Here is a 23,402-nt window from a genome sequence, read left to right as displayed (position 1 = left end):
CAAAGGTGCTACTAAAAATGTAAATGGTGAAATTAAGATAATGTGTTCCTGTGGAAAAAATGGATCTGCACAAGAATTGAACCTGTTTTAACCTGAAAAATTATTCAGTCTCTATAAGCCTGCATATTATTAGCAAGAATCTGACCTGCTGCTTAGCCATAACCTCTAACCCAGCATTAGCACAGAAAACAGGCTAATTTTGTAAAGTACTGCCATTTAATGTCAAACTGAACAAAACTTACCTCAGTGCGATTTGTCTTTGTTTACATTTTGCAGTGTAATAGATGATCCCTCTTCGAATGTATGACTCACTAACTGGTCTGGTATGAATATTATATTCCATTTCAATTATGTTTTAATTTCAATTATAATATTGGTTTTACTTAAGTATATTAACAAAGATGAATTACAAGGAGCAAAATAGAAGCCGGCTCCTGTTTAAATGTTATATTTCATCCCTTCCATGCACATGGCTGATAGGAATTACATCTTAAATAGAATATTCCCAAATAAAACACACCAACGGTGTGTATTTGTAGTATTTAGCGGTAATTTGTAAATGCCTGCATATAGCAACAGAAATAAAAACTTTTTCATCTTCTTCTTATTATTATTATTATTACTGCTGTAATAACATAGTTATCACATACATTAATATGATTCATGTTACTAATGGGAAATAAAACTATTTTGGTAAGTGAATTATTTATTCACCGAACCTCAATGATCTGTATATGTGTGTTAAGGCTGGAGTGGAATAACTCATGTGTCCTGAACTGAGCCCTGACTCAACACCGCTGAACACCTGTGGGATGAATTCTAACACCAACTGAACCCCAGACCTTCTAAATTGTACAGCATCAGTGTCTGATCTCACTCATGCTAGTCCCCACATCCACTAGTCTCCACACCCACTAGTCCCCACAGCCACTAGTCCCCACACCCACTAATCCCCACAGCCACTAGTCTCCACACCCACTAGTCCCCACAGCCACTAGTCTCCACACCCACTAGTCCCCACACCCACTAGTCCCCACAGCCACTAGTCCCCACAGCCACTAATCCCCACAGCCACTAGTATCCACAGCCACTAATCCCCACAGCCACTAGTATCCACACCCACTAGTCCCCACAGCCACTAGTCCCCACAGCCACTAGTATCCACAGCCACTAATCCCCACAGCCACTAGTCCCCACAGCCACTAGTCCCCACAGCCACTAATCCCCACAGCCACTAGTATCCACAGCCACTAATCCCCACAGCCACTAGTATCCACAGCCACTAATCCCCACAGCCACTAGTATCCACACCCACTAGTCTCCACACCCACTAGTCCCCACAGCCACTAGTCCCCACAGCCACTAATCCCCACAGCCACTAGTCCCCACAGCCACTAATCCCCACAGCCACTAGTATCCACACCCACTAGTCCCCACACCCACTAGTCCCCACGGCCACCACCACAACATCTAGTGATTGAAAAGCAGAGTGGATATTATTAGAAAAGTAAAGAGGGAATAATCAGTATCTTCTCTACCTAAGCGAGGATTGCGTGGTGTTTCCGGACTCATTGTTGTACTGTATTTAATCCCAACGCCCCTTCCCTCATTTCATCCTTGACCGACTTTACAAGCTCGTGCGCTGCGCAGCTGCTGCGTAAAGATCCGTAGCTCCGCCCACTCGGATCTCAGCGCTCAGATGGTGAAAGGCAGAGCGCCTTCGCTACGCGACCCGCCCCTCCCTCTTTCCCGCGTAATTTTCTCGTCCTTATATGGGCAATTACAACGCAGACGCAGCCTGACGTCAGCCGGGTATTCAAATTAGGTTGATTGAAGAAATTCAGAAAATGGTGGACGGCGATGTCGGCGCATGCGCAGACCGTTTACTACGCCGAGACAGAAAGTGAGACATTAAGCGTGCTCAGCAGTGGCGCATTGTTTAATGAGTAACGCGTTCAATTCGCTTGATTGAGCTTTATCAAGGTAAGACTGACACTTTTATTTTGTACTATCGAACTGTTTATGCCTGCTGCATTGCATAAGGCCGCTTTTACTAAGTTTTAATGTCATGGACGTGACAATGCGACTGAAAGCTCATGCTGTACGGCAAAGGGCCGTGTTTTGCGGTAAAACGTGCGCCGTGTTTTGTCAGAGTGATGATGATGATGATCCTCGTGGTTGTTTTTGCGCATTAAGCCACATGGTTTACGCGCTGCGGTGCCATTTTAGTGCGCGCGCATCTTTCCTCTAACCCTGTTTCATAGGCATCATCATCTTCCTCTCTAAACTTGTCACTTTATTTCACTTTGTGTTCGTTTTCACGGACGCGTCTGCGTCAACACGGACTCTTTTAAGTCTGTAAGCAACATCCGTCGGTGATCAGTTCATGAGTAAAAGTTCTTTCATGGATAGTTATCTTATTTCTTAGCTCATTTATTTAATACCTGGCGCGTGTGTGGTCTTGTACGTCTCTTACGCACACGCACACACGCTCCCCATGATGGTGGGTGTGCTTCAAAACAAACTTGCATCCCTGCGAGCTTTGCTGCACGCGCTCACTGCATCCTGGACGGCCAATGCGAAGATAATAATAATAATAATAATAATAATAATAATAATAATAATAATAATAATAATAATAGCACAAATGTGTGCTTTGTTATCGTGGTTATAGTAACTTTAATCTCAGGTTTCACTGAGCACTAAGGAACATGTTACACTTGTCGTGTTTAGACCCTGTAATTCCTGCGTCTAGGTGTTTTGGGAAGGATGTTTTTTTTTCCAGTGCAACTATAAGATGCATGAGAGAGAAGGAAAGACAGAGAGAGAGACACACAGACGGACAGGGAGAGAGACACACAGACGGACAGGGAGAGAGACACACAAACGGACAGGGAGAGAGACACAGACACACAGACAGACAGGGAGAGACACAGACACACAGACCGACAGGGAGAGACACAGAGACAGGGAGAGACACAGACACACAGACCGACAGGGAGAGACACAGAGACAGGGAGAGAGAGACACAGAGACAGGGAGAGAGACACACACACAGAGACTCTGACCGAGAGAGACAGAGACACACACACACAGAGAGAGACACACACGCAGCGAGAGAGAAACAGACAGGGAGAGAGGGGCAGAGAGAGAGACAGAGAGTGTGTAAAGTACCCAAGCCGACAGCATGGAGTCGGTGACGCAGCGCGCGCGCACACACAAAGAGCAGCAGCGCAGCTACACGTCCATGAGGGTTTGTCCAACTCTTTATCCAGCCTTAAAAGTAACACTGAGATTATTTCATCACCAAGTGTGTTTACTGAGCGAACACGGCATCCTTACGTCACCCGGAACGAACTTAAAAGTCGTCCGGTGTGTTCGGAGTGTCGTGTTTCCGCGCTGAGGCGCCAACATGGAGCTCCACACTCAGCACAGCGGGGTTTATATTCATCTCATTTATAAACTAATACCTATATCTGAGTCTCTCAAGCCACTTTTCTTTAGTCCGGACTAAACAGAAACAAACCCGAAAGTGTTTATGTGGACTTTGTGGCTCTGTTCGCACCACAAGGCTTCATTTTTTTTGTAGCCTCCCCTCATCCTCCTCCTTCTTCTCCGTCCTGTGGAAGGCGGCGCCATGTTTGAATGACGTCAGCAAACAGAGTTAGCGAGCTCGCGCACGCAAAAAAACCCACTCGGTTATTATACCGAATTTTGACGTAAATGTGTAATAAAAGTATAGTTAAACAGTTATAAGTGCGTCGTGGAAGGGTTTTGTCGACACACGAAATGTAATAATACGAAAAAGAGTGATGTAAACACGTACATCCAGATGTAATGAACTGACAAAGCTAACGTGTGCGCGCGCGCACGCGTGTTTACAAACGTCCCCACAATGGGGAATTTCTGTGTTTTTGGTCTTTTGGGGACATTTGGTTGGCTGCCATGAGCCAAAATGTTTTTGTTAGTAAGGTTAGGGTCAATGGGATTTCCTCAACCAAAGGTGTGTGTGTGTGTGTGTGTGTGTGTGTGTGTGTGTGTGTGTGTGTGTGTGTGTGTGTGTGTGTGTGTGTGTGTGTGTGTTGTTATATAAAGAAGTCAAAACATTCCTTGGTGCACATTTGGTGTGAACTTAATAAGTCTCACAACATTTTGTTAGTTTAAAGTACAGCAGAAGTATTAAAAAACATCCATATTGTGGTGTTGCCTGCACACTCATGCTTATTTTCCTAGGCTGGAAATTATGTAGGACATATGTAAAGGAGGGTTGTGAATAAAAAACACAAATTGCTACGACAACCAGAGCATTTGAATTTATTCAAATTGAAATAACATAATTTCTTTAATATATTTATATAATGTAATTTGTTTGCCCATAAATGCTACATACTGCATTTGACTTTGACTTGCTTCAGTGGATATTACTTCTTTTGACCCTCCTCAAGTTAAGCGGTCCATCCAGAGTTTCTATGAAGGACGTCGGAGGAAAAAAATTTCTACAAAAAAGTGTTTTGAGCTTTGAATTGAAGGCTGCATTATCAGTAATTAATAGAATGCACTTACTTTCTCATTGTGCATGTCCTCTCAGATGTTTGGTTTCCATAAGCCAAAGATGTACCGCAGTCTGAATGGGTGCTGCATCTGCAGGGCGAAATCCTCCAGCTCTCGCTTCACAGACAGCAAACGCTACGAGAGAGACTTCCAGAGCTGCTTTGGGTAAGCTTATTTCACTCATGAAACAATCAATACGCCACAACGTATGGTATCATGGTAGTTGTTTTTGTTTAAATGTGAATTGATTGTGTGAGAAAAACCAAACCCACATAACTACAAATTCACAGAATGGATATTAAAATGAAGTAGAGCTCATGAAAACTTGAATGAATTCATTTTTGTACTGAAATTCAAATGGTTATACGATGTTCACTCAGCCTCTGCGAAACACGCTCGGGAGAAATTTGTAATGCTTGTGTGTTGCTGGTGAAACGCTGGAAGAAGCTCCCGGTCGGATCCAAAAAGAACTGGAATCACGTAAGTAAAACTTAACTGATTCACCCAATTACTAACCAGTTACTGGGAATTAAAGGACTTTCGGTGATTATGATTTATGATTAAACTCCGAGTGGACTCACTGGTCTACAGGTGGTGGATGCGCGAGGTGGACCGAGCTTGAAGATGACTGTGAAATCTAAGAAGGTGAAGCCTCTTTCTAGAAGAATCAGGCCAAGTCAGATCCACAGAGTGCAGAATGAACTGAAAAGAAACAGTAAGTGTATTCTATATGTTCTAAGATATCATCATTTCTTATTAGATTTTTAATAGATGTGTTTGGAATCTTATTACAGACCAACTGCAAAATAATGGTGTTGTTGCTTTATTGGTAGATTTGGATATTATCATTATCTTAGCCATTTATTTATAGAAAGAATCAAAAGAATCCGTCACTGGAATTAGGTTTGTACTTACCAAATATGCCTAGAAATGGAATTAATGAGATTATATGAGCAACAATACAGTAAATTTAGAAAAAACGATCGAATGCAGCATAACATTATAGAACCTACATAACACATGTATAATTATGTGTCTCGAGCTTTGTCATAGAGCACAAGAAATACAAGGATCAAAAGAGAACCAATAAGAAAAATAACAATAAAAAAACTCACAAAGCTCAGAATTACACAACTGTTGCATATGATTAATAATAAGTAATACTAAAAGTTGCAAAATCAAAAGAAACATCTTAAATAGCCAGTGATTAGATTACAATACTCCTTGTATATAGGACCAAGACGAGGTCCAGATAGAGCTCCAAACTTTATAGAATTGATCCTTTTTTTTTTAATGTTACGTTAGAAGGAGCTGAGCAGGACTACAACAGTGAAAGCACAATTTAAAACACAACCTGTTGCACACTTCAATCGATTACCTTTAGGAAACTGATGGCTTGTCCATTTTGTGATAGCATTGTTGTCAGCGTTGTTGAATCTCTCTGCTCTCTGTCCAGACTCTGACGCTCACAGCACCACCTCCAGTGCTAGCCCTGCCCAGTCTCCCAGCTACAGCAACCAATCAGACGAAGGCTCTGATACGGAACTGGCTCCCGGTTCCACCCGCGCACCGGTTTTCTCCTTCTTGGATCTGACCTACTGGAGAAGGTACACATTACTGTTTCTATGGCTTGTGCTGATGTTCGTTCTGGTTGTTCTAACAGGATAGTTAATGACGATGGTTTATAGTAAAATCCACACTGAACCTGAGAGCTCTAATTCGGGGTGTGTGTGTGTGTAGGCAGCGGGTGTGCTGTGGCATCATCTACAAGGGCCGTTTTGGAGAAGTGCTCATCGACCCCCATCTCTACAAACCCTGCTGCCAGAAGAAACAGGAGCAGGGCCGTGAGGAAGAGGAGGACGAGCAAGAGGAAGAAGACACGGAGCTGGAGAAAGAGGAAGCACCAGCAAGTCAAAGCATGCCTGCATCCCCTCTCGTACCAGCTGACTCATCACCTATGCCTCTCAAAACAGAGGCAGAGGAGGAAGAGGAGTGGTGACTCTCATTCCTGGTGAACTCATTGGGCATTTTTACGGTTATGTAGTAAAAAAAATGTTCTCAATTTTCTACAATTCAAGAGCAGCTGGAACTTTCTCTCTGAAGTAGGGTGAACAAGTGTACTGTGTGTTTGCACATTCGTGTCCTTATTGTTCAACATTCACATATTTTCTTATGTCTCCACATAAGCTTTAGAGCATGGATTACTTTTCTTTCTTTTTCTTTGTGTGTGTGTGGCATATGCGCTCCAGTATAAAGTGGTAGAGTTTATCAGACTTTATCACAGACACGACTGAGCCGTGATGCAGCGACACCTTTGACATTCTAACAGGATCCTTTTCCTATTCATATTTTGCGTCTTTTTCGTTACAACTCATGCTGCATTCCACTCAAGGTCAGGACTTGGGACCTCGGGATGGATCTCCTCAACTCTTGAGTTTAGGGAGTGACTCACAGCATGAGCAGTAAACACAGCAGCACTTCTTACCTTTTAAATGTGTTCCACTGTATATACACGAGTACTAGCTTTAGATGCACCAATAACCAGAAATGTTCACTGACTCTACACTTTACTGTACTGAAGTCACACTTATTACTAATTCCAGCAGAAACTCTCCCTCTGTTTCGCCCATGTCTCTGTCTCTCTTTCTCCATCTGTCACTACCCATCTTTCCTTCTTCTTCTAGCCCCTCTCCGTCTCTCTTTTTGTCTCTGTCTCTCTCTCTCAATCCCGAGCCTCAGATATCCCAGGTCCGTGTTTCACCACACTTATTACTCTGTAAGCATCTCCGAGCCGAGCTAACGGCCAGACAGTTGTCCATCTCTCTGTATGTAAATATATTTCTAGCTCCACTATTTTTAGAAATATTCACGTCGTCATGCATGAAAGCTAAGCAAAGCCGTTTGTCCTGAAGGCGAATCCGCATGAATCTTTTGCACGGCCTTTTCAAGAGTTTTTCCTTAGTTTCTTTATCTAACGATTTGTTTTAGCCAGGTTTTGATACAACTCTAAATAAATAAGTATACATATACATATATTTTTGTAGGTAAAAAAAAGAAGAAGAAGAAAATCACTGCAATGGCAATGTTGTGTTCTAAGATATCAATGTTGAAAGTGACAACTGTTTTGCCAAAAAAAAGTTATGATTCTGAATTTGATAGAAAATCAAGTCTTATTTATTTACTTTACTGACACACAATTTCACCAACAGTACCTCCTGTCTTCAGTCTGCTTTTGTAAATATTGTACTAAACGGTTATACATTTACTTTAATGTTTTTTAAGGACTGAATCTATTTTGTGTTTTTTGTCGGATCCTTTTTGTTCTCTTAGTTAGTTTAATCAAGAGCATTTTTTTAATTATTCTATTTATCTTTAGCGCTTTTCACACATGAAATATTCCCTCTGGGTGTCTAAACTCAGCGTAAACAGAATCCTGGGTTATGTTGGTTGACCTTTCACACAGTACATACTTTACCTGGGATTAACAGTGGATTATGACTCCTCATAATCAGACGTTTCACACTGTACATTCTTCTGATTTGCATGTTTGCGTATCCACGACCCTGAGTGGATAAATAACGGCTCGTCTCACGCTTTCACTTCAGCGAGGAATAAAAAAAAATTGTTGCATTTAATCCAGGCGTTTGTTGATCTCAGTCATTCTCTAAATTTCTACTCTGTTCCTCAAACACTATTATTATTTCTGATCTATTCTCCGATCCACTTTGTCCTGAACAAACATTTCTGACATGACTGTAAAAATACAACTGTCCCCTTTCTTTTTTCATTCCAATTGTCAGGAATGTGGCGTTAATGCTGCAGTAGCATTACAGCAGATTTGGAAAATCTTGGGTTAAATGCAGCGTAAATCCTGCTTCTATGTTCCAAGTGTGAAATGTTCCTCTACCCGGGATTAAAGCAGGGTTTCGAGCGACCAGATCTAGTTAAACTCAGTGTGAAAAGCTCTAAATTGTATCAAAAATGCTGAAAAGTTATTTTACTCTTTAACAACGTAGCCTTGACATTTCTTCTGCATAGAGTTATAATCCTATTTAATTTCTTTTTATTATTTTTTTTTTCACCCCTCATGTATTGGACAAGAAATGACTTGTTCCTGGTTCCTTTTCACAAGATGGAACTAAGCAGGTGATCTTAATCCACCATAAGCAATAAACTATAAAATATATCTCAGACATGAGAGGGAAAAACCCCTCCCTTTTTTTTCTTTTTTTTAAAGAAATAGTTTTTCTATTCTTATAAAATGATAAAACACTCCATTCGACTTGTGCGTTTCTTCTTCTCATTCTTGTGTAAGCGAGTGGATCAGTGTTGGCAGCTGTGTGATGTTTTTATTTGTTTTGTTAAATAATGACATGAACTGTACATGTATCTCTGCAGGGTTTCCTGTTTCCATCATCGTATATATTTCTCTCCTTTCTTCGCACTCGACTCGTCTCCGTCACTCTTTAGCACTCGGTTATCTGTAAATAATTGAAGATATTTTGAACTGAATGGTTATTATATTCGTTCTGTTATTTATTTCATATTTATTTGCAACACCTCACCTTTTTAAATGGCTTCGAATATTAAAGGAAAACGCATCCTAACACAACCCATGATTTCACACAGGTTTTAGACTTTAAGCACATTGTGACAGCTGTATTTAATCTTTCTTTTTTTTAATTCAGGTCAAATTATGTCCAGTACCTGCCTGTTTCTTTGCTTCAGTTTCTTCTCTCAGTTGTTTATACTCTACAGGCATGTATTGTAGCTATGCACTTTGTATGAACCTTATAAGAAAAAAAATATGAAGCAGGTTTTGTATTTTTTACATACTCTACTTTTTACTTGTATCTCAATAAATGTAGCTTGTGAAGTTATTGGTGGTTGTTATTGTTGTACAATTTTGAAGTGATATTTTCCTGTAATCTGGATATATAGATCATGTGTAAATTGATTATGTATAGATTATCTATAGAATTCATAGATATTATTAGACATTGATATTTTAAATGAACATATTAAATTCAATATAAAATATAAATCTATTAATACATTTTCTTTCTCACTGATAGATTTATGTGTGAATGAAATTTACACTGCATTTAGTAGAAAAAATGTCATTATATAGTTATTTTAGCTTTAAAGTTCTGGCATGTTTGTGTCACATCTCTAGGGTTCAGGGTTTGATTCCCACCTCACCTGTGTATGTGTGTGTGTGTGTGTGTGTGTGTGTGTGTGTGTAGTTTTGTATGTTCTCCCCATGCCTCAGTGGTTTCCTTTGGGTTCTCTGGTTATGCATTTGTTTGTTGCATTGTTTTTTATCAGCTCACAAGTAAAGTCTTCTCCATAACATCCTTAAAAAACTTTACAGAATTAGGGTCAGGACTTCCGCTTGTGGTGATCAGTGAATTCAAATTCAATTCAATTCAAATGTATTTGTAAAGCGCTTTTAACAATGGACGTCGTTTACAGAACTTTAGCTTTACAGAATATAAGAAATGATTACAAAAAATTTAACATACAAGAATTTAAGAGTAAATTAATATTTAAATGTGTTTGTATTTATCCCCAATGAACAAGCCTGAGGTGACTGTGGTGAGAAAAAACTCCCTTAGATGAAAGAGAAAGAAACCTTAAGAGGATCCAGACTCAAAAGGGAGTGATTATAAACTTATATTAAAAAAAAGGAGAGTGTTATTATGAATAATGTCCTTGAAAATCATTCCTCATGCTCTCTGATCCTGATGAATTTTGCTGTTGTCATCTTGGAATACAGGTATGGAAGAAAAAAAAGATCTTGTGATTCAGTTGATCAGGTTCTCAGCTGACTGTCTATATTGCTGTATAATGTTTCTGAGCCTCAGATCATCACACTGCCTTCAGAGGCTTGCTTCTGACTGACTGGCGCATGACTTTATGAGCTTGTCTTCTTATCCTGAATATAACAAAATCTGCACTCATTAGGCCACATGACCATTTGCCATTGCTCTACAGTCCCATCTTTACTCTCCGTAGCAAATCAAATCAACCCTAATTAGCTTTGCTAACAACTGGCCTCCAAGCTGTTTAGTCCAAATCCTGTAAGTTCTCATATGGAAATGCTCATATGTTCACTATTAAATACAGATGTTCTGTCTTCAAGTGTTTTCTTTAAACTTTGATCACGTCCATTCAAGATTTATTTCCAAAAACATTTCTTAGTTCACGTTATCAGATACCTTGCAGATCTTGTGATTTCAGGAATCTCAGCACTCTGAATTGTTTTCTTTGCTTGTTACAGGCCAATAATTTGCTTTTTCTGAAAAACACAGTAACATCTTTTCCATGACCACAGGATACATGGTTAAAATAATATAATAATGATCCCAATCTCAGGTGCTTAATAAGAGCTTCTTTAACCAAACAGTGACCTGGCATCTTGAATGCTCTTGTAATACTTCTAAAACTAAATCTAATTTCTCTTTTCTTTTCATTTTGTCAAATTATCTGTCTATCTATTTTAAATCTCTTTGTCTCTCTACACTTTGCTGCATTGGTAATTTGTTACGCATTGAAACCATCGATCAATATCAACCATTATTCCAGCAGATTGTTTAAAGCAGTTAGCTGTGAGTAATTATAATAACCTCAGGTATTTACTGACAGACTCTTAGAAAAGTCAGTAGTTGGTGATTTGTGTCAAATCATCTGGATGATACAGTAGATCTGAAACGATGTAAAAAAAAACAAAAAAACATGGACACCTCTACAAAATTAATTTCTCTATTTTTATCGGTGAAGTAATAATAATAATAATAATAATAATAATAATAATAATAATAATAATAAAATTGACCTTATTGTGTCCAAAATGTCATTTAGTCCATATCAGGAATAAAATTGGTGCATAGATGCCACATTATTTATTATTGACACATATACATTACAGCACAGTGGAATTATTTTCTTTGCATACACCAGCGGTGTCCAATCTTATCCGGAAAGGGCCGGTGTGGGTGCAGGTTTTCATTCCAACCCAGCAGAAGCCACACTGGAGTCTACTAAAAGCCAAGAACAACCGATTAAACAGATGGAATCAGGTGTGGCTTCTGCTTGGTTGGAATGAAAACCTGCACCCACACCGGCCCTTTCCGGATAAGATTGGATACCGCTGGCATACACCAACTGAGCTCGAGATCAGAACGCAGGGGCAGCTATGATACAGCACTACTGGAGCAGAAAGGGATAAGGGATTTGCTCAATTACCCAACAGTGGCAAGTGCTGTGGCTTGCACCCTGACCTTCTGATCAACAACCTAGATGCTTAACCACTTGAGCCACCTCTTAAAGAAATAAGGGGCACCACTGCCACAACCCCTTATTTTCTTGATTGTAGACCTGTTTTACAAAACAATCATGCTATTATACTGATATTGCCTGCTGATAAGAGTGTCTAAATTTAGTACAACCACAGTTATCTGTGTTCTACGGTTAATACATGGCATCTATAGACAGGGCAAACAATACTTTTATATCTTATCTTGCCACGCTCTGCACTGGGCTGACTGTTTAATGCCATTTGTTTATGACCTCATCTTATGACTGTGATATCCTTTGTTTTGACCTAGAAACAGGATTCTTTCTGTTCTGTTTTTTCTTCACAGACACTCCGTGACAGTCTTTCGTAATTTAGATAACACTTTTCATAACAAATTCACCAATGAACATGAACCACTTTTCCGTGTCTGTTTCTGCTGACTTCTTTTGTTTGCTTATAGATAACCACATGCTACACTTTTATTCTGTATACTTACTCTCGGTTGGTCTCAGTAAACATTGAGGTGCTATCTCTGTGTGTTATTTTTGTTTCGTTTTGTTTCGTTTCGATCTGGGCACGATTCAGACTTCTTCTCCAAGTCATCCTGAAAATTGTATCCTTAATTTTTTTGATTTAAATAAGAAAGCTCCTCTGAAGGAGAAGGCAATTTCCAGAATTTCCAATCACCAGAAGTACTTTTTCCACATAAAAAGGTACTAATCAATCTTAGCTATCTGGTCAGCTTCAAAGTGAGTGTGGGATCTAATCCCCCAAATGGAGCAGAATAAACTGAACATCTGGTTATTGAACATAGTGCCTCCAGTTGAATCAGAACTGTGCTGATAACCACTCGCACTTTCTAGCTCCTGCGATGTTACTGAATCCAACTTGTTTAGAACACAATTCAGTTACATCCCTGGTGTGAAAATTTCCGTTATACCGCAAACGGCCCAAGCAACATTTTTGACCATTTTGGCCCTCCATACGACTCACCGAGCGCGCCTTTTGCACCCATTAGCGTTATGACGTCATGATTGCTCTCGCAGCTGCCGAGATTCCCTTGATGAGAGTGCATAAAAAGGTGAGCGAAAGCCTATGCCTGGCCTCCCTTTCACCAACTGCTGTATCTTTCTGCCTCTCTCTTTCTCTCTTTTCCCCATCTCCTCTCATTTCATTCTTTTTCCTGAACGGCTGCATTCACAGCAGAAGAGACGCATGAGGTCAGTGAACGCTTTTATTTGTGCTCGGTTTGTGATGTTGTTCAGGTTATTAGTCAGCTGATGATGATCTCCAGCAGAGAACGCTAGACAGAGATGGGGTTTTCCCCTCCATACTGGGCGGTGGCACTGGGTGTCTGTTGTGCAGTGAGTTTGGCTGCAGTTTGATGTGGATGATTCTGGAGCCTGGCACACATTTGCTTAGTCAGAGACACAAAGTTCCTCTCTCACACTGCCACGCTTCTTCTAAATGTACTGACTAAATGCAAGTGCAAGCTCTGGCGTACGTAAAGTGACCTGCAGTTGTGCTTTAAAAGATTGGGTGCCTTCTAAGAGATGTATGTCTGTGTGTAGTTTGGGATGTGGGTGCCGTTATTTATGTAAGGGACTGCCTCTGGGTTTTCACTGAATGGAGTGTCGGTGTAGAGTGAAACTGAAGAATTAAAACTGTTGAGTTTGTATTTGTTGAATAGTCTCTGAAATGCAATGGGAGTTTATGTTTTCTTCTACTCTAGAGAGACACGGACCATGGTTCAGCTGTTCACGGTTCAATCCTCAGATGCCACGGCTCTCTCAGAGTCGATGGAAGAAAGGGATGGCGGGCGAGATGGCAGCCCGGGCACAGGTTCTTCTCACTCGCTTACAGCCCTGCAGTTCGCCCTGAACCCCTCATCCACCGTCTACCACGGATATGAGACCTACATCGAGGACGGGCTCATCTGCCTCAGGCACAAGATCCGCAACATTGAGAAAAAGAAGGTAGCTTTGCTTTGTGTGCATCGTAAAGTCTTTAATACCTGTCAATTTCCAGAGACATTAATGTTCATTTGTTGAAAAATTCCATGGTAACATGTGCAGCTCAAGCTGGAAGGCTACCAAATGCGTCTGAAGAATGGTGAAAAGCTGAATCAAGACCAAATGGTGATTTTTCTCAGAATTCTTTAACTGATTTGAGATTAATTTTTATTTTTTTTGGCTGTTTATAAAGTTGTCCTGTTGCAGGATGCGGTAGGGAGGTATGAAGAAGTGGTTCACAACCTGAAGTTCGCCAAAGAGTTACAGAAAACCCTCTGTGCGCTCACTCAGGATGTAAGAACAGATCCCATTCCTAATTTTTATTTTTTTTAAAATTTCCGTTCAGCATTTTTAATATCCCTCTCTGTTAGCTGTTGAAGGTTCAGAGAAAGGCCATGCAGCATGAGCAGGTCCAGAGGGCCGAGGAGGAACAAAGGCGTTTGAGTATGATGCTGCAGGTGCAGTACGTCCTTTGTAGCCTCCAGAGACCCGATGTCAGGAAAACCTTCAGCACGTGTGAACATGCTCGCTTCCTGTCTGTGGAGGAAGTGGATAAGCTGCTGAACCTGGCTTTGTTATTGGCTTGCAAGCGGGATGAGAACGTGAGGTTTGTACATGTTTTTTGGGCTAAATAAAGAATGGCATGGACTGTTATTTGTAAACACGTTCTAGCCACGTCTGTCTTGTCTTCTCAGATTAAAGGATCAGATGGAACAGGCCTCATTTGTTTACTTGGACCTACTGGATGGCAAAGACAAACCAGTTGCTGGTTCAACCTGTGTGTTCACACTTTTTACATTTTTAATGTTCATATGTGCTGCCACCTTGAAAATGTAGTAATTTCATTTAAACCTTCAATTAGTAGTCCTGTCATGAAAATTCTCAGCATTTACTGAAATGCACTGAAGTGTAACATCTAACAAGCCTGGAGATGTTGAAAGGGTGATCTCTGTCCACTTCTCCATCCTGAACTTGTGTAGATGTTGCTCTTCTCCTTGGAGTCTTTATTCATTTCTGTGGCTCTCCTAGATATTAGTGGCCAAGTTTGCAACCATGTCCTAACTGTGCACTGAAACATTGGCTCTATTTATTTATTTATTTATTTATTTATTTATTTATTTATTTATTTATTTTAAAAAAGCTTCATAAATAGCATTCCAAAAAAAAGGTTTTGCTTTGTTTGATTCTTGAAAAGTCCTTCAAATTGTTAGTGAAAATATTGTTTACAAAGAAATGGCTTTTTTTTTTTTTTTTTAAAAACGCATCGGCTTATGACGTTTTTTGTTTCCTTTTTTTTCTTTTTCTTTCCCTCTCTCTCCAAGATAAATGTCTGAAGGAAAAGATTCTGAGTCTGGTGGACTCTGGTTTATTCGATCATATTCCAGAGCCTGAAAAAGATACCAAGAAGAACGAGGAGCAAACTCCTGATGTGTTGCCGGGTGAGCTTCCTGAGGGGAAACATCGGTAGAGTAGCATGCGAACATGTTGATGTGACTTATTGTGTGATCTGGTGTTTTCCCTTGCAGCAGGGGTCAGTTTGAAGTCTGACGTGGCTTCACGGCAGGTAAGAACAACTAACGTTAACAAACCTAAAGATTATTCACCTTACTGCTGGGAACTTTATCATTGCCGGAGTTTTTAAAAAATAAAATAAAAAATTTAACATTTCTATTCTTTGAGCTGAAGTGTGTCAGTAACTTTAGAATGATGCCAGTTTTTAAACAGACGCTACATAATGGAGCGCGACCTCACCAGGCCCTTGCTGGGACACAGCAACGAGATGAAGGTGCAGTCACCAACCTGGAAGTCTGAGTTTTTAACCCTGAAGGAACATGAACCACCAGACTCTTGGGATATGGAGTTTTCTGATCCAGCAGTGCCCTCCAAACCGGTGCTACAGAAGGCTTGGAAAGGACCAGCAGGATTCATACCCAAATCCATGGTCACACTGAAGTCTCCTGCTGAGAGCAAACAGGTGGCCCTTGCCTTTTGAAATGTCTTTTTGGTTGCTTCATCAAATAATGACACCGTTTTTCTTGTTTTTTACTGTTTCAAGAAACGGCAGATAAAAAATAAAGGAAGCCAAGGCTCTAAATCAGTAAGTACGTTTCTCCTATTTATTTTTTTATTTAAATGCCCTTTTCTCACACGCGCCAATCAATAATCCTCTATTACAATAGGATGGCGAGGTTAAGAGGGCTGGAACTGTGGAGGTGTTTAACTCCCCATCCTCTCTGGCTAAGGATCCTGCGTTGCGCAGACAACAGCTGGACCACCTGATGGACCAGATAACTGGCTCCTTCAGCTTTATTCAGGTGCAGAGCAGCACAACATGCTGTTATACCAGTTTTGTTATATTTAATGACTAGCATTTTTTTTGTTTTGTAAGTAATTCCACATTAGACTCACCTATTCTCATTTTGCTTATTTTCTTGTCTTGAAAAGGACTAGCTTGAAGATCACCATCTTCTGGATGTTTATGGTTTAACCTCAGGCAGAATTACCTAAGGCCATCACTTTGCCCTGGGTTTATTTATTTGGAGTATTAATGAATTTTCTACAAAATAGTTCATTATAAAATGCTTATTAAAAATGTATGCCTGTGTTCACATTAATTAGGGGACAAGTGCCATTGCTGCTCATGTATTTTGTAGCCCATAGAACCTTCTGGTAAAATGTTTGGCATACTGACTGGGGAAAGTCTAAGGAACGATTTGGGGCCAAGTGCAGCCAACATTGTAGCGCCACCATCGGATAAAATTTGGGTCTAATTTGGAAGTACAGTGGGGATTCCCCCCCCTTTGTTTTTTGATGGGGCCACTGCCAAACAGGCTGTGAGGCTGTATCTCAACAATGACTTTGTACAATGATGCACAACCTGGTAGGAATTGGCAGTCCTTTGCCCTTCTTGCTAGTAGGTCAATAACATGCTAAACGTTCAACGTGCTTCTGCTCCAAATTTTGTCTAGTCTTCAAGCAGGTTTTGCTAATCATCTGGATTCCTGGCTACATATTAGAGAAGCAGTGGACACCACCACAGGGCAGTGCTGCAGCAGCAATGCCACCCTGCTGCCCATGCATTCATCTAGATTTTTTCTTCTACATTCAGAATTCCACCAGTGTCTGGAATCAATGAGTAAAATCACATCACTCTTCTCTCCCTTTCACTGAAGTGATGGCTGAGAGAAATTTAACAATATCCTATAGTGTTACAGCATCTAAAGTGCAACCAGACTTCCCAAATTTACCATTTGTTACAATTTGTTTTGGGCATTATACCCAGTTTCCATAGATAGCTAAAAGAAGTTAAAAGGAATGCCTCACCTGATAGACTTTGCTAAGCTGTGCTTAAGAGGGAATGGATATTTAGTGTAAGTAATTTTTCCCTGGTGGATGACTGCTTTTAAATATTTTTAACCCAGCACTTCTAAAATGGTTTTTGCTGTATGCTGTGAAGCAAAGCTTTACTAAAAGATGAATGAATAAATACTAGAGAGAATTGTTTCTCTCTCTCTCACCCCAAATCAGGACTCTTTGCTGGATGGAGAAGCTGTGCCTGGAAACAGCCAAAGCAGAGCGCTGGGTCTAGCTCCTGGTATAATCCTCAATTCGATACATGGTACAAATATAGTATAATAGACCTGTTGCAGCTGACAGCTGTGGCCTTGGAGAACTTGTATAAAGTTTTGTTTGTTCTGCAGCTCAGAGAGAACAGATGACCCCAGCTGACATCATGCCTCCACCTCAGAATGTAAGTGTCATAAAACGCACATTCCCAAATTTCTGTTTTTGGATTGGATTCATGAATCTTTGGTCTGTTTTCTCATTCATGCCAGTCAACTCCCATTCATGGTCACCAGCATTCTGGAGATGCCCAAAGCCCTCTGGCTAATGGAAATCAGCTCACAGACACCACGGACCAGAAGCTGCACACTGAAGATGGACCACATGTGAGCCTCTTGTACAATGCACGCGAACAGAACAAGCTTGTTGTGTCAGGATGGATGAAGTACCTCCTAACTTATTTCTTTCTTATAAAACTTTTTTTATTGTTGCTCACTGTAAAAACCCAAACTATGCGGAAACTATGACTGGAGGCTACTAGAACTTTTGAGATTGACTCTCAAATCACACGTTTACTATGTATTGCTCTTTTTTTCTTTTAAAAATGTGAGGATGAAATATGCCAAAGATACCCAGAAAAGGATGGGTTCTTCTTGTGTTTCCAATCTTACAATCTGATTTTTATATATAAAACCAAGATAAATGTAATCCATCAATATAATTCAAGTAATATAGAAAATGAGCACACAGATGCTCTTGATTGGCTAATGTTGCTATGATGAGAGTAAGCCCCTCGACTTGTTTTGCTCTCTTGGGCCATGGAAGCTTCCTGTATGAAGTGATAGTAATTTTACACTTGGATTTGGACATTCCAACATTGCACAAATGTTTTTTTAACATGTGTATTACAGACAGAAAAGCAGCCACTCTCTAATGGAGAAGTTCCCCTGACTCTTCTGGCACAGACTTTCACCACTCCACCAAGTAGACGATCTATACCCACAACCAGCACCGCGTCCTTCAGCAGCCTGCACTCTGTCAGTGTTCTGTATTAAACATGTGCATGTTTTGAAATGGCTTTGTTTAAACACTACACTGAACGCCGTGTCTGTGGTATAGGTGTTTAGCGAAAAGGTTCCTATGACCAGGAGCTCTGAGGAGAAAACTGAGGAAAGTGGCTTTTTAGGATCAGTGTGTCTGAGTTACAGTACTGCAAGCACACTGAGACACTCCACCGTGAGCACACAGACCCCACCCGAGCTCAGCCTGCCGCAAGACGACTTGCAGATGGGTAAAAAAAAAAGGCGGTGCATTTGATCTAACTTTGAGAGGGGGAAAAATTCCCAGTTTTTGTTCACTGGGTAGAAAGTATAAGCAGATTTTGATTTTTTTTTTCTTTCCCTCTCCCCACAGAGAGTGCATACATGTCAGAAAGCGATATCAGCGCTACCAGTCAGGTTTATTCATCTCCTGGTCCGTATTCTGCCCCCCAGTCTAGTCTGGTGCAGCATTATTACCCCCGCAGTTCGCTCAGAGGTATGACACATGGTGCAAGAGGACTCTCTCACTCCTCATTCCGCTCACCTGGGGCTTCCAGAGGTATCTTCTTTCTCCACTTTTTCCTTTTATGTTCCTCTGGACTTTACCGCTGGCTCTCATATAATTTCTTCTGCTGATTTATAAAAACTCTCTTAATGATGGAACGGTAGTTGATGGGGCTGTTGGTTTGGGTAATAAAGTATAAGATTTATTTCCCTGTGTGACTTGGTTGCAACGTATTTTTGTTTCCCAGGTGGCTATGAGGTGCACAGAGTAAACGCACGTGCACCAGGAGGAGGTTATATTGCCCAGACCCAACGTGACCCTGGATCTGTTCTGTACAACTCCCAGGTAAAACATCGCATCTCTCAGGTCTTCCTCAGTCACCCAGCCATTTTTAATCTGGAGTGAGCAGTTTGATGGCGGATTAAATTTATTTATTATATATATATATATTTTTTAAAAGGAAAACGGGTATCAGCTGGGTCTTAAACGTACCGGCGGCACAGCAGCTCGGAGGACCAGCTCAGTTGGTACGTGTTACTTGTTTCTTGGCTTCCACTCTTTTTGTTTAAATAGTGTTTAAAAATGTAATTTGTGTGTAAATTAGGTTGGAGCGACTCTTCCCAGGTGAGCAGCCCAGACCGTGAGGGTACCTACATAATTGACTCTGCTCATGGTGACTCTCTGACCATCGCAGGGTCTGGTGCGCCCATCACTGGTCCTCCTCCTCCTCACACCCTGATGCATGTGTACCCCCAAATTCGCGTGGCCTTTTCAGCTGCCCGTGCCACGAACTTGGCACCGGGTACTCTGGATCAGCCCATCGCCTTCGATCTTCTCCACAGCAATCTAGGTGGTGCTTTTGATGCACCCTCTGGCCACTTTTCCTGCCCGGCAGCAGGCACATATGTCTTCTTCTTCCACATCCTTAAGCTGGCCATTAGTGTGCCGCTTTATATCAATCTGATGCGCAATGATGAGGTCGTGGCTTCGGCATACGCCAACGACGGCGCACCCGACCACGAGACGGCCAGCAACCACGCCGTGCTGCCTCTGCGCATTGGCGATCACATCTGGCTGCGCCTCCACCGTGGCGCCATCTACGGCAGTAGCTGGAAGTACAGCACCTTCTCAGGCTTCCTGCTCTACCCGGACTGAGTTTATATAAACTCTCCTGTACACTGGGATGCTTATTTGGATCTTTTGGCTTGCCTGTTAAATCACTCACGGCACTTTATTGCACAAAGTACAATAAAAAAAAAAGTAGCATAAAGTAGATGTGGTGACATTTGTCTGCAAGTTGGAAATCCACACGGACTAACCTGCCTCAGAATTAGCAGACACCCTTAATTTAGATGCTGGCTTTTTTTCAGAGCCATACCATGTTGTGAAGCCATGTCTGCTAACTGTGCCTTTTCTTTCTGGTTACTGAGCACTTGAATCGCTTGTATGAATGTAGATTAATCTGAATACTTGACACAATGAGCACTTTAAAAGGTGACACTGTGACTGTTGTGAATGATTTGAATGCTGATTGCCAATCAGGCAAACTAACCGAATGGGTCCCTCTTTGTGCCTGAATAAAAGATGTGCAAATTCACTGTTTCCTGATTTAGAGATTCTTTGTTACCTTTGTGTAAATAATCATCCTAAAAGTTTATTAATTTAGGATTTTCAGCTCGAGTGAATAATTCCACCAGGGGGCAGCAGCATCAAACAATTGTCCAATTAAAAAAAATAAGGTCTTAACAATCAGTTCTAGTTCAGGAAATGTTTGTCACAGTATTGTTCATGTTCCAGCTTGATTTAAAGAATTCACCTAGGAGTGGACCTGCAGTCTTTAGTAGTTACTTTGATCGAGTTGGGGCACCAGAGAGGACTAGAATTTAAAGAACACAAACTATCTCAGACAGTGTGAAAATGCCTGAATGCACAACTCCAGGGTATTTACAGATTTCTGCACAGATTAACTGTATGAACTATAGTACCTGTTGTCAGATTTAAAGACAACATATTAGGGATGTGTGTAACAAGTGTACATTGGTTCTAATTAGTCATAAATTTGCCCTGTGTGTACAAGACCCAGAGTAAAAAAAAAAAAGCATAATTGCTCTGCTGCTGTGAACTAGAGTTGTGTAAAGTTTAAAATCTCTTGACTTGTTCATGTGAAAATCCAAGCTGTTGCTTAAATATGCTGTCGCAAGCCAGCCAGTGTTTTCTTTTTGTTGCACAGCACGTATGAATATGAGGAGGATAATTTAAGAATCTGTTCAATATTCTCATCAAAGGAACAAGTATCCCAGTAGTACATCTCCACAGATGTTCTTCAGTCATTAGCATCCCATCTGTTCATGTCGATCAGATAAATCCTCACTGGTGGTGTTTACCAGAACACGTGTAGCCAGTTACAGGAAGAATTTACAGTTTAATTCATAGTTTTCAGGCATTTGTTTGCATCTAGAGATGGAAAGTTAAACAACTTTTTGTTGGATCATCTTTAGTCAGTAAAGAAAAGGCTAATCTGTGTACTGTAGCACTACATGGAGTCCATAGTCTATCCCTGGGGCCTGTGGGTATAAAGTGGTGGACACCCAGGATGGGGTGGCAACACATCACAGCGCACAATTTAGAAATGGCAGTCAGAACACAACACACATTAGTGGAATGGTGGTGGAAACTGGAGAACCTAGAAACCCCTGAAGCACAGGGAGAACATGAAAACTCCACACAGACACAGAACATAGCCTGGAATCAAACCCCAAAGCTTGGAGATATGTGCAAACTTGCTAATCATTAATCCACCAGGCTCAACCTGAAAACGCATAACTTGGTTAAAACTTAAACAGAATAAAACCATTTGTATGCTTATGCATTAACAGGGTAGGTTTCCATAGAATAGTTTTGTTTTAGCACCAAATGGTCCATTTCTTCTCTAGCAATAAAACCAGTCAATTGGTCCAACATGTCTGGAAAGACCAGCTCCCGGTTTTTACACCCACATTTATTATCCTATTATTTCCTTCCTTAATGATGTTTAAGTCTTTGAGGCACCGTCTTAGTAGAGTGTCATCATAACATTTGATGATTTTCTCCAGATGTTTTCTCCATCGATTTTACTGTACAAAAAACTTTTTGCTCATGTTGATCATGCGGTTAGTTCAAACCGTCTCATTTTAGTGACTCATAATTGGATGTGTTCCGGTTCGCACATGACTTGGCACTTTGGTGATGCATGCTGTGGTCAGTAGGATCAACCACCAGGAATCCGAGCTGCTTCTGAGATCCACATCATGTCACTGCATGCTTGATAAATACATAAGGTAGGGGAAAAGAAAGAGAAAGTGAAGAATGAGCAAGAGCAATCATTTATTTTAGCAACATCTTTCAAGTTTATTAGATAATAACAGATAAATTAATGACTGTTGCTATTTACAGTATGTCTGGTAGAGATATACATTATAACGGCAAAAGTATGTGCACCCCTGACCATCACACCTGCATGTGATTCTTCCCTAAACTATTAACACAATTTTGGAAGCACATTGTTGTGTCAATGTCTCTGTATGCTGTAACTTCACCGGAACTAAAAGACTCATGACAATGCCCCTGTGCACAAGCCACAGAGCTCCATGAAGACATGGTGTGTTAAGTGGAAATACTAGAGTATCCTGCACAGAGCCCTGACTCTGACTCAACCCCACTGAACACCGCCTGCACCCGAGGCCTCCTCACTCTTACAACAACAGTGTCTGAGCTCACTAATGTTCTTGTGTCTGAATGATCACCGATTTCCAGAGAGAAGAGTGGAGATTATTCTAACAGCAATCAAATTTATTCCTGCTTTTGAACAAATTTAGTGCTGTTCAAATGATCAATTTAAAAACAAGGAAATGCCCAGTGTGTGATTTTACCCTGGATTTCCTTTCCAGACCAGTGATATTTTACGTTCCTGTGAGTTTTGTATTTTTGTTAACAGTTCCTTTGGCCAGCTGTTAGTTTATTCCTGTAAGAGTCTTTGCCTTTTCTCTTTGACACCTGGACAGTCTCTTTTCTCACATGGACGTTACGGAAAGCAGCACAGTTGGTCGAGTCAGCTGACCCGTATGCCATTCAGGGTTTTACTTGTGCCGCTGTTCAGTCGAAGGCCAAAACCAACTCCTTGATAAATATCATGTCTGAATAAGGAATGTATTTCATTGCATTTGCCTGGCTGGGCTAGCAGCTCAGTGAGAGGGCTAATGGGACATGGAAAAACATGTGCAGTTCACCGTTTGCTTATAAACTCCTTCTACACTACTTATGTCTATAAGGATGGAGAACATGTGTATGTGGTGTAATGGAGCAGGAAGAAGCCTGTACAGAAATTTTCCATTTCTAGTCAAGTTCAATTTTATTTTTAAAGCACATTTATAGTGTGGTGCAGACCTCAGATG

General features: G+C 40.8%; 2 protein-coding genes across 2 annotated transcripts; both read left to right on the top strand.

Annotated features, from left to right (window-relative positions):
• Positions 1-1,823: 1,823 nt before the first annotated feature.
• Positions 1,824-9,431, top strand: sinhcaf (SIN3-HDAC complex associated factor). Its single transcript, XM_027164015.2, has 6 exons — positions 1,824-1,983; positions 4,589-4,716; positions 4,932-5,031; positions 5,143-5,266; positions 6,008-6,158; positions 6,292-9,431. Exons 2-6 carry the CDS (start codon positions 4,589-4,591, stop codon positions 6,548-6,550), a joined length of 762 nt encoding a protein of 253 aa, XP_027019816.1. The 5' UTR covers positions 1,824-1,983; the 3' UTR covers positions 6,551-9,431.
• Positions 9,432-12,913: 3,482 nt separating this feature from the next.
• On the top strand, positions 12,914-20,569 carry caprin2 (caprin family member 2). The gene is made up of 20 exons (XM_027163770.2): positions 12,914-13,071; positions 13,584-13,827; positions 13,927-13,989; positions 14,071-14,157; positions 14,235-14,470; positions 14,559-14,641; positions 15,186-15,302; positions 15,390-15,427; positions 15,578-15,838; positions 15,920-15,961; positions 16,044-16,178; positions 17,392-17,482; positions 17,565-17,614; positions 17,700-17,813; positions 18,339-18,464; positions 18,547-18,718; positions 18,841-19,026; positions 19,220-19,317; positions 19,433-19,499; positions 19,577-20,569. The coding sequence occupies exons 1-20, from the start codon at positions 12,947-12,949 to the stop codon at positions 20,125-20,127; spliced, it is 2,886 nt and encodes a 961-aa protein (XP_027019571.2). The 5' UTR covers positions 12,914-12,946; the 3' UTR covers positions 20,128-20,569.
• Positions 20,570-23,402: the final 2,833 nt, after the last annotated feature.

This window comes from Tachysurus fulvidraco, chromosome 10 (genome assembly GCF_022655615.1).
Source record: "Tachysurus fulvidraco isolate hzauxx_2018 chromosome 10, HZAU_PFXX_2.0, whole genome shotgun sequence".
NCBI lineage: Eukaryota > Metazoa > Chordata > Actinopteri > Siluriformes > Bagridae > Tachysurus > Tachysurus fulvidraco.
This window is presented reverse-complemented; position numbering and strand designations above follow the sequence as displayed.

What these genes read in the sequence shown, in the direction of transcription:
- sinhcaf (XM_027164015.2), top strand. Translation starts at nt 4,589, where the DNA reads ATGTTTGGTTTCCATAAGCCAAAGATGTACCGCAGTCTGAATGGGTGC. An exon ending in GACTTCCAGAGCTGCTTTGG is followed by an intron (nt 4,717 to 4,931) that starts GTAAGCTTATTT and finishes ATGTTCACTCAG; the next exon opens with CCTCTGCGAAACACGCTCGG. An exon ending in GAATGAACTGAAAAGAAACA is followed by an intron (nt 5,267 to 6,007) that starts GTAAGTGTATTC and finishes CTCTCTGTCCAG; the next exon opens with ACTCTGACGCTCACAGCACC.
- caprin2 (XM_027163770.2), top strand. Translation starts at nt 12,947, where the DNA reads ATGCCTGGCCTCCCTTTCACCAACTGCTGTATCTTTCTGCCTCTCTCT. An exon ending in TCATGCCTCCACCTCAGAAT is followed by an intron (nt 17,615 to 17,699) that starts GTAAGTGTCATA and finishes CATTCATGCCAG; the next exon opens with TCAACTCCCATTCATGGTCA. An exon ending in CTGTTCTGTACAACTCCCAG is followed by an intron (nt 19,318 to 19,432) that starts GTAAAACATCGC and finishes ATTTTTTAAAAG; the next exon opens with GAAAACGGGTATCAGCTGGG.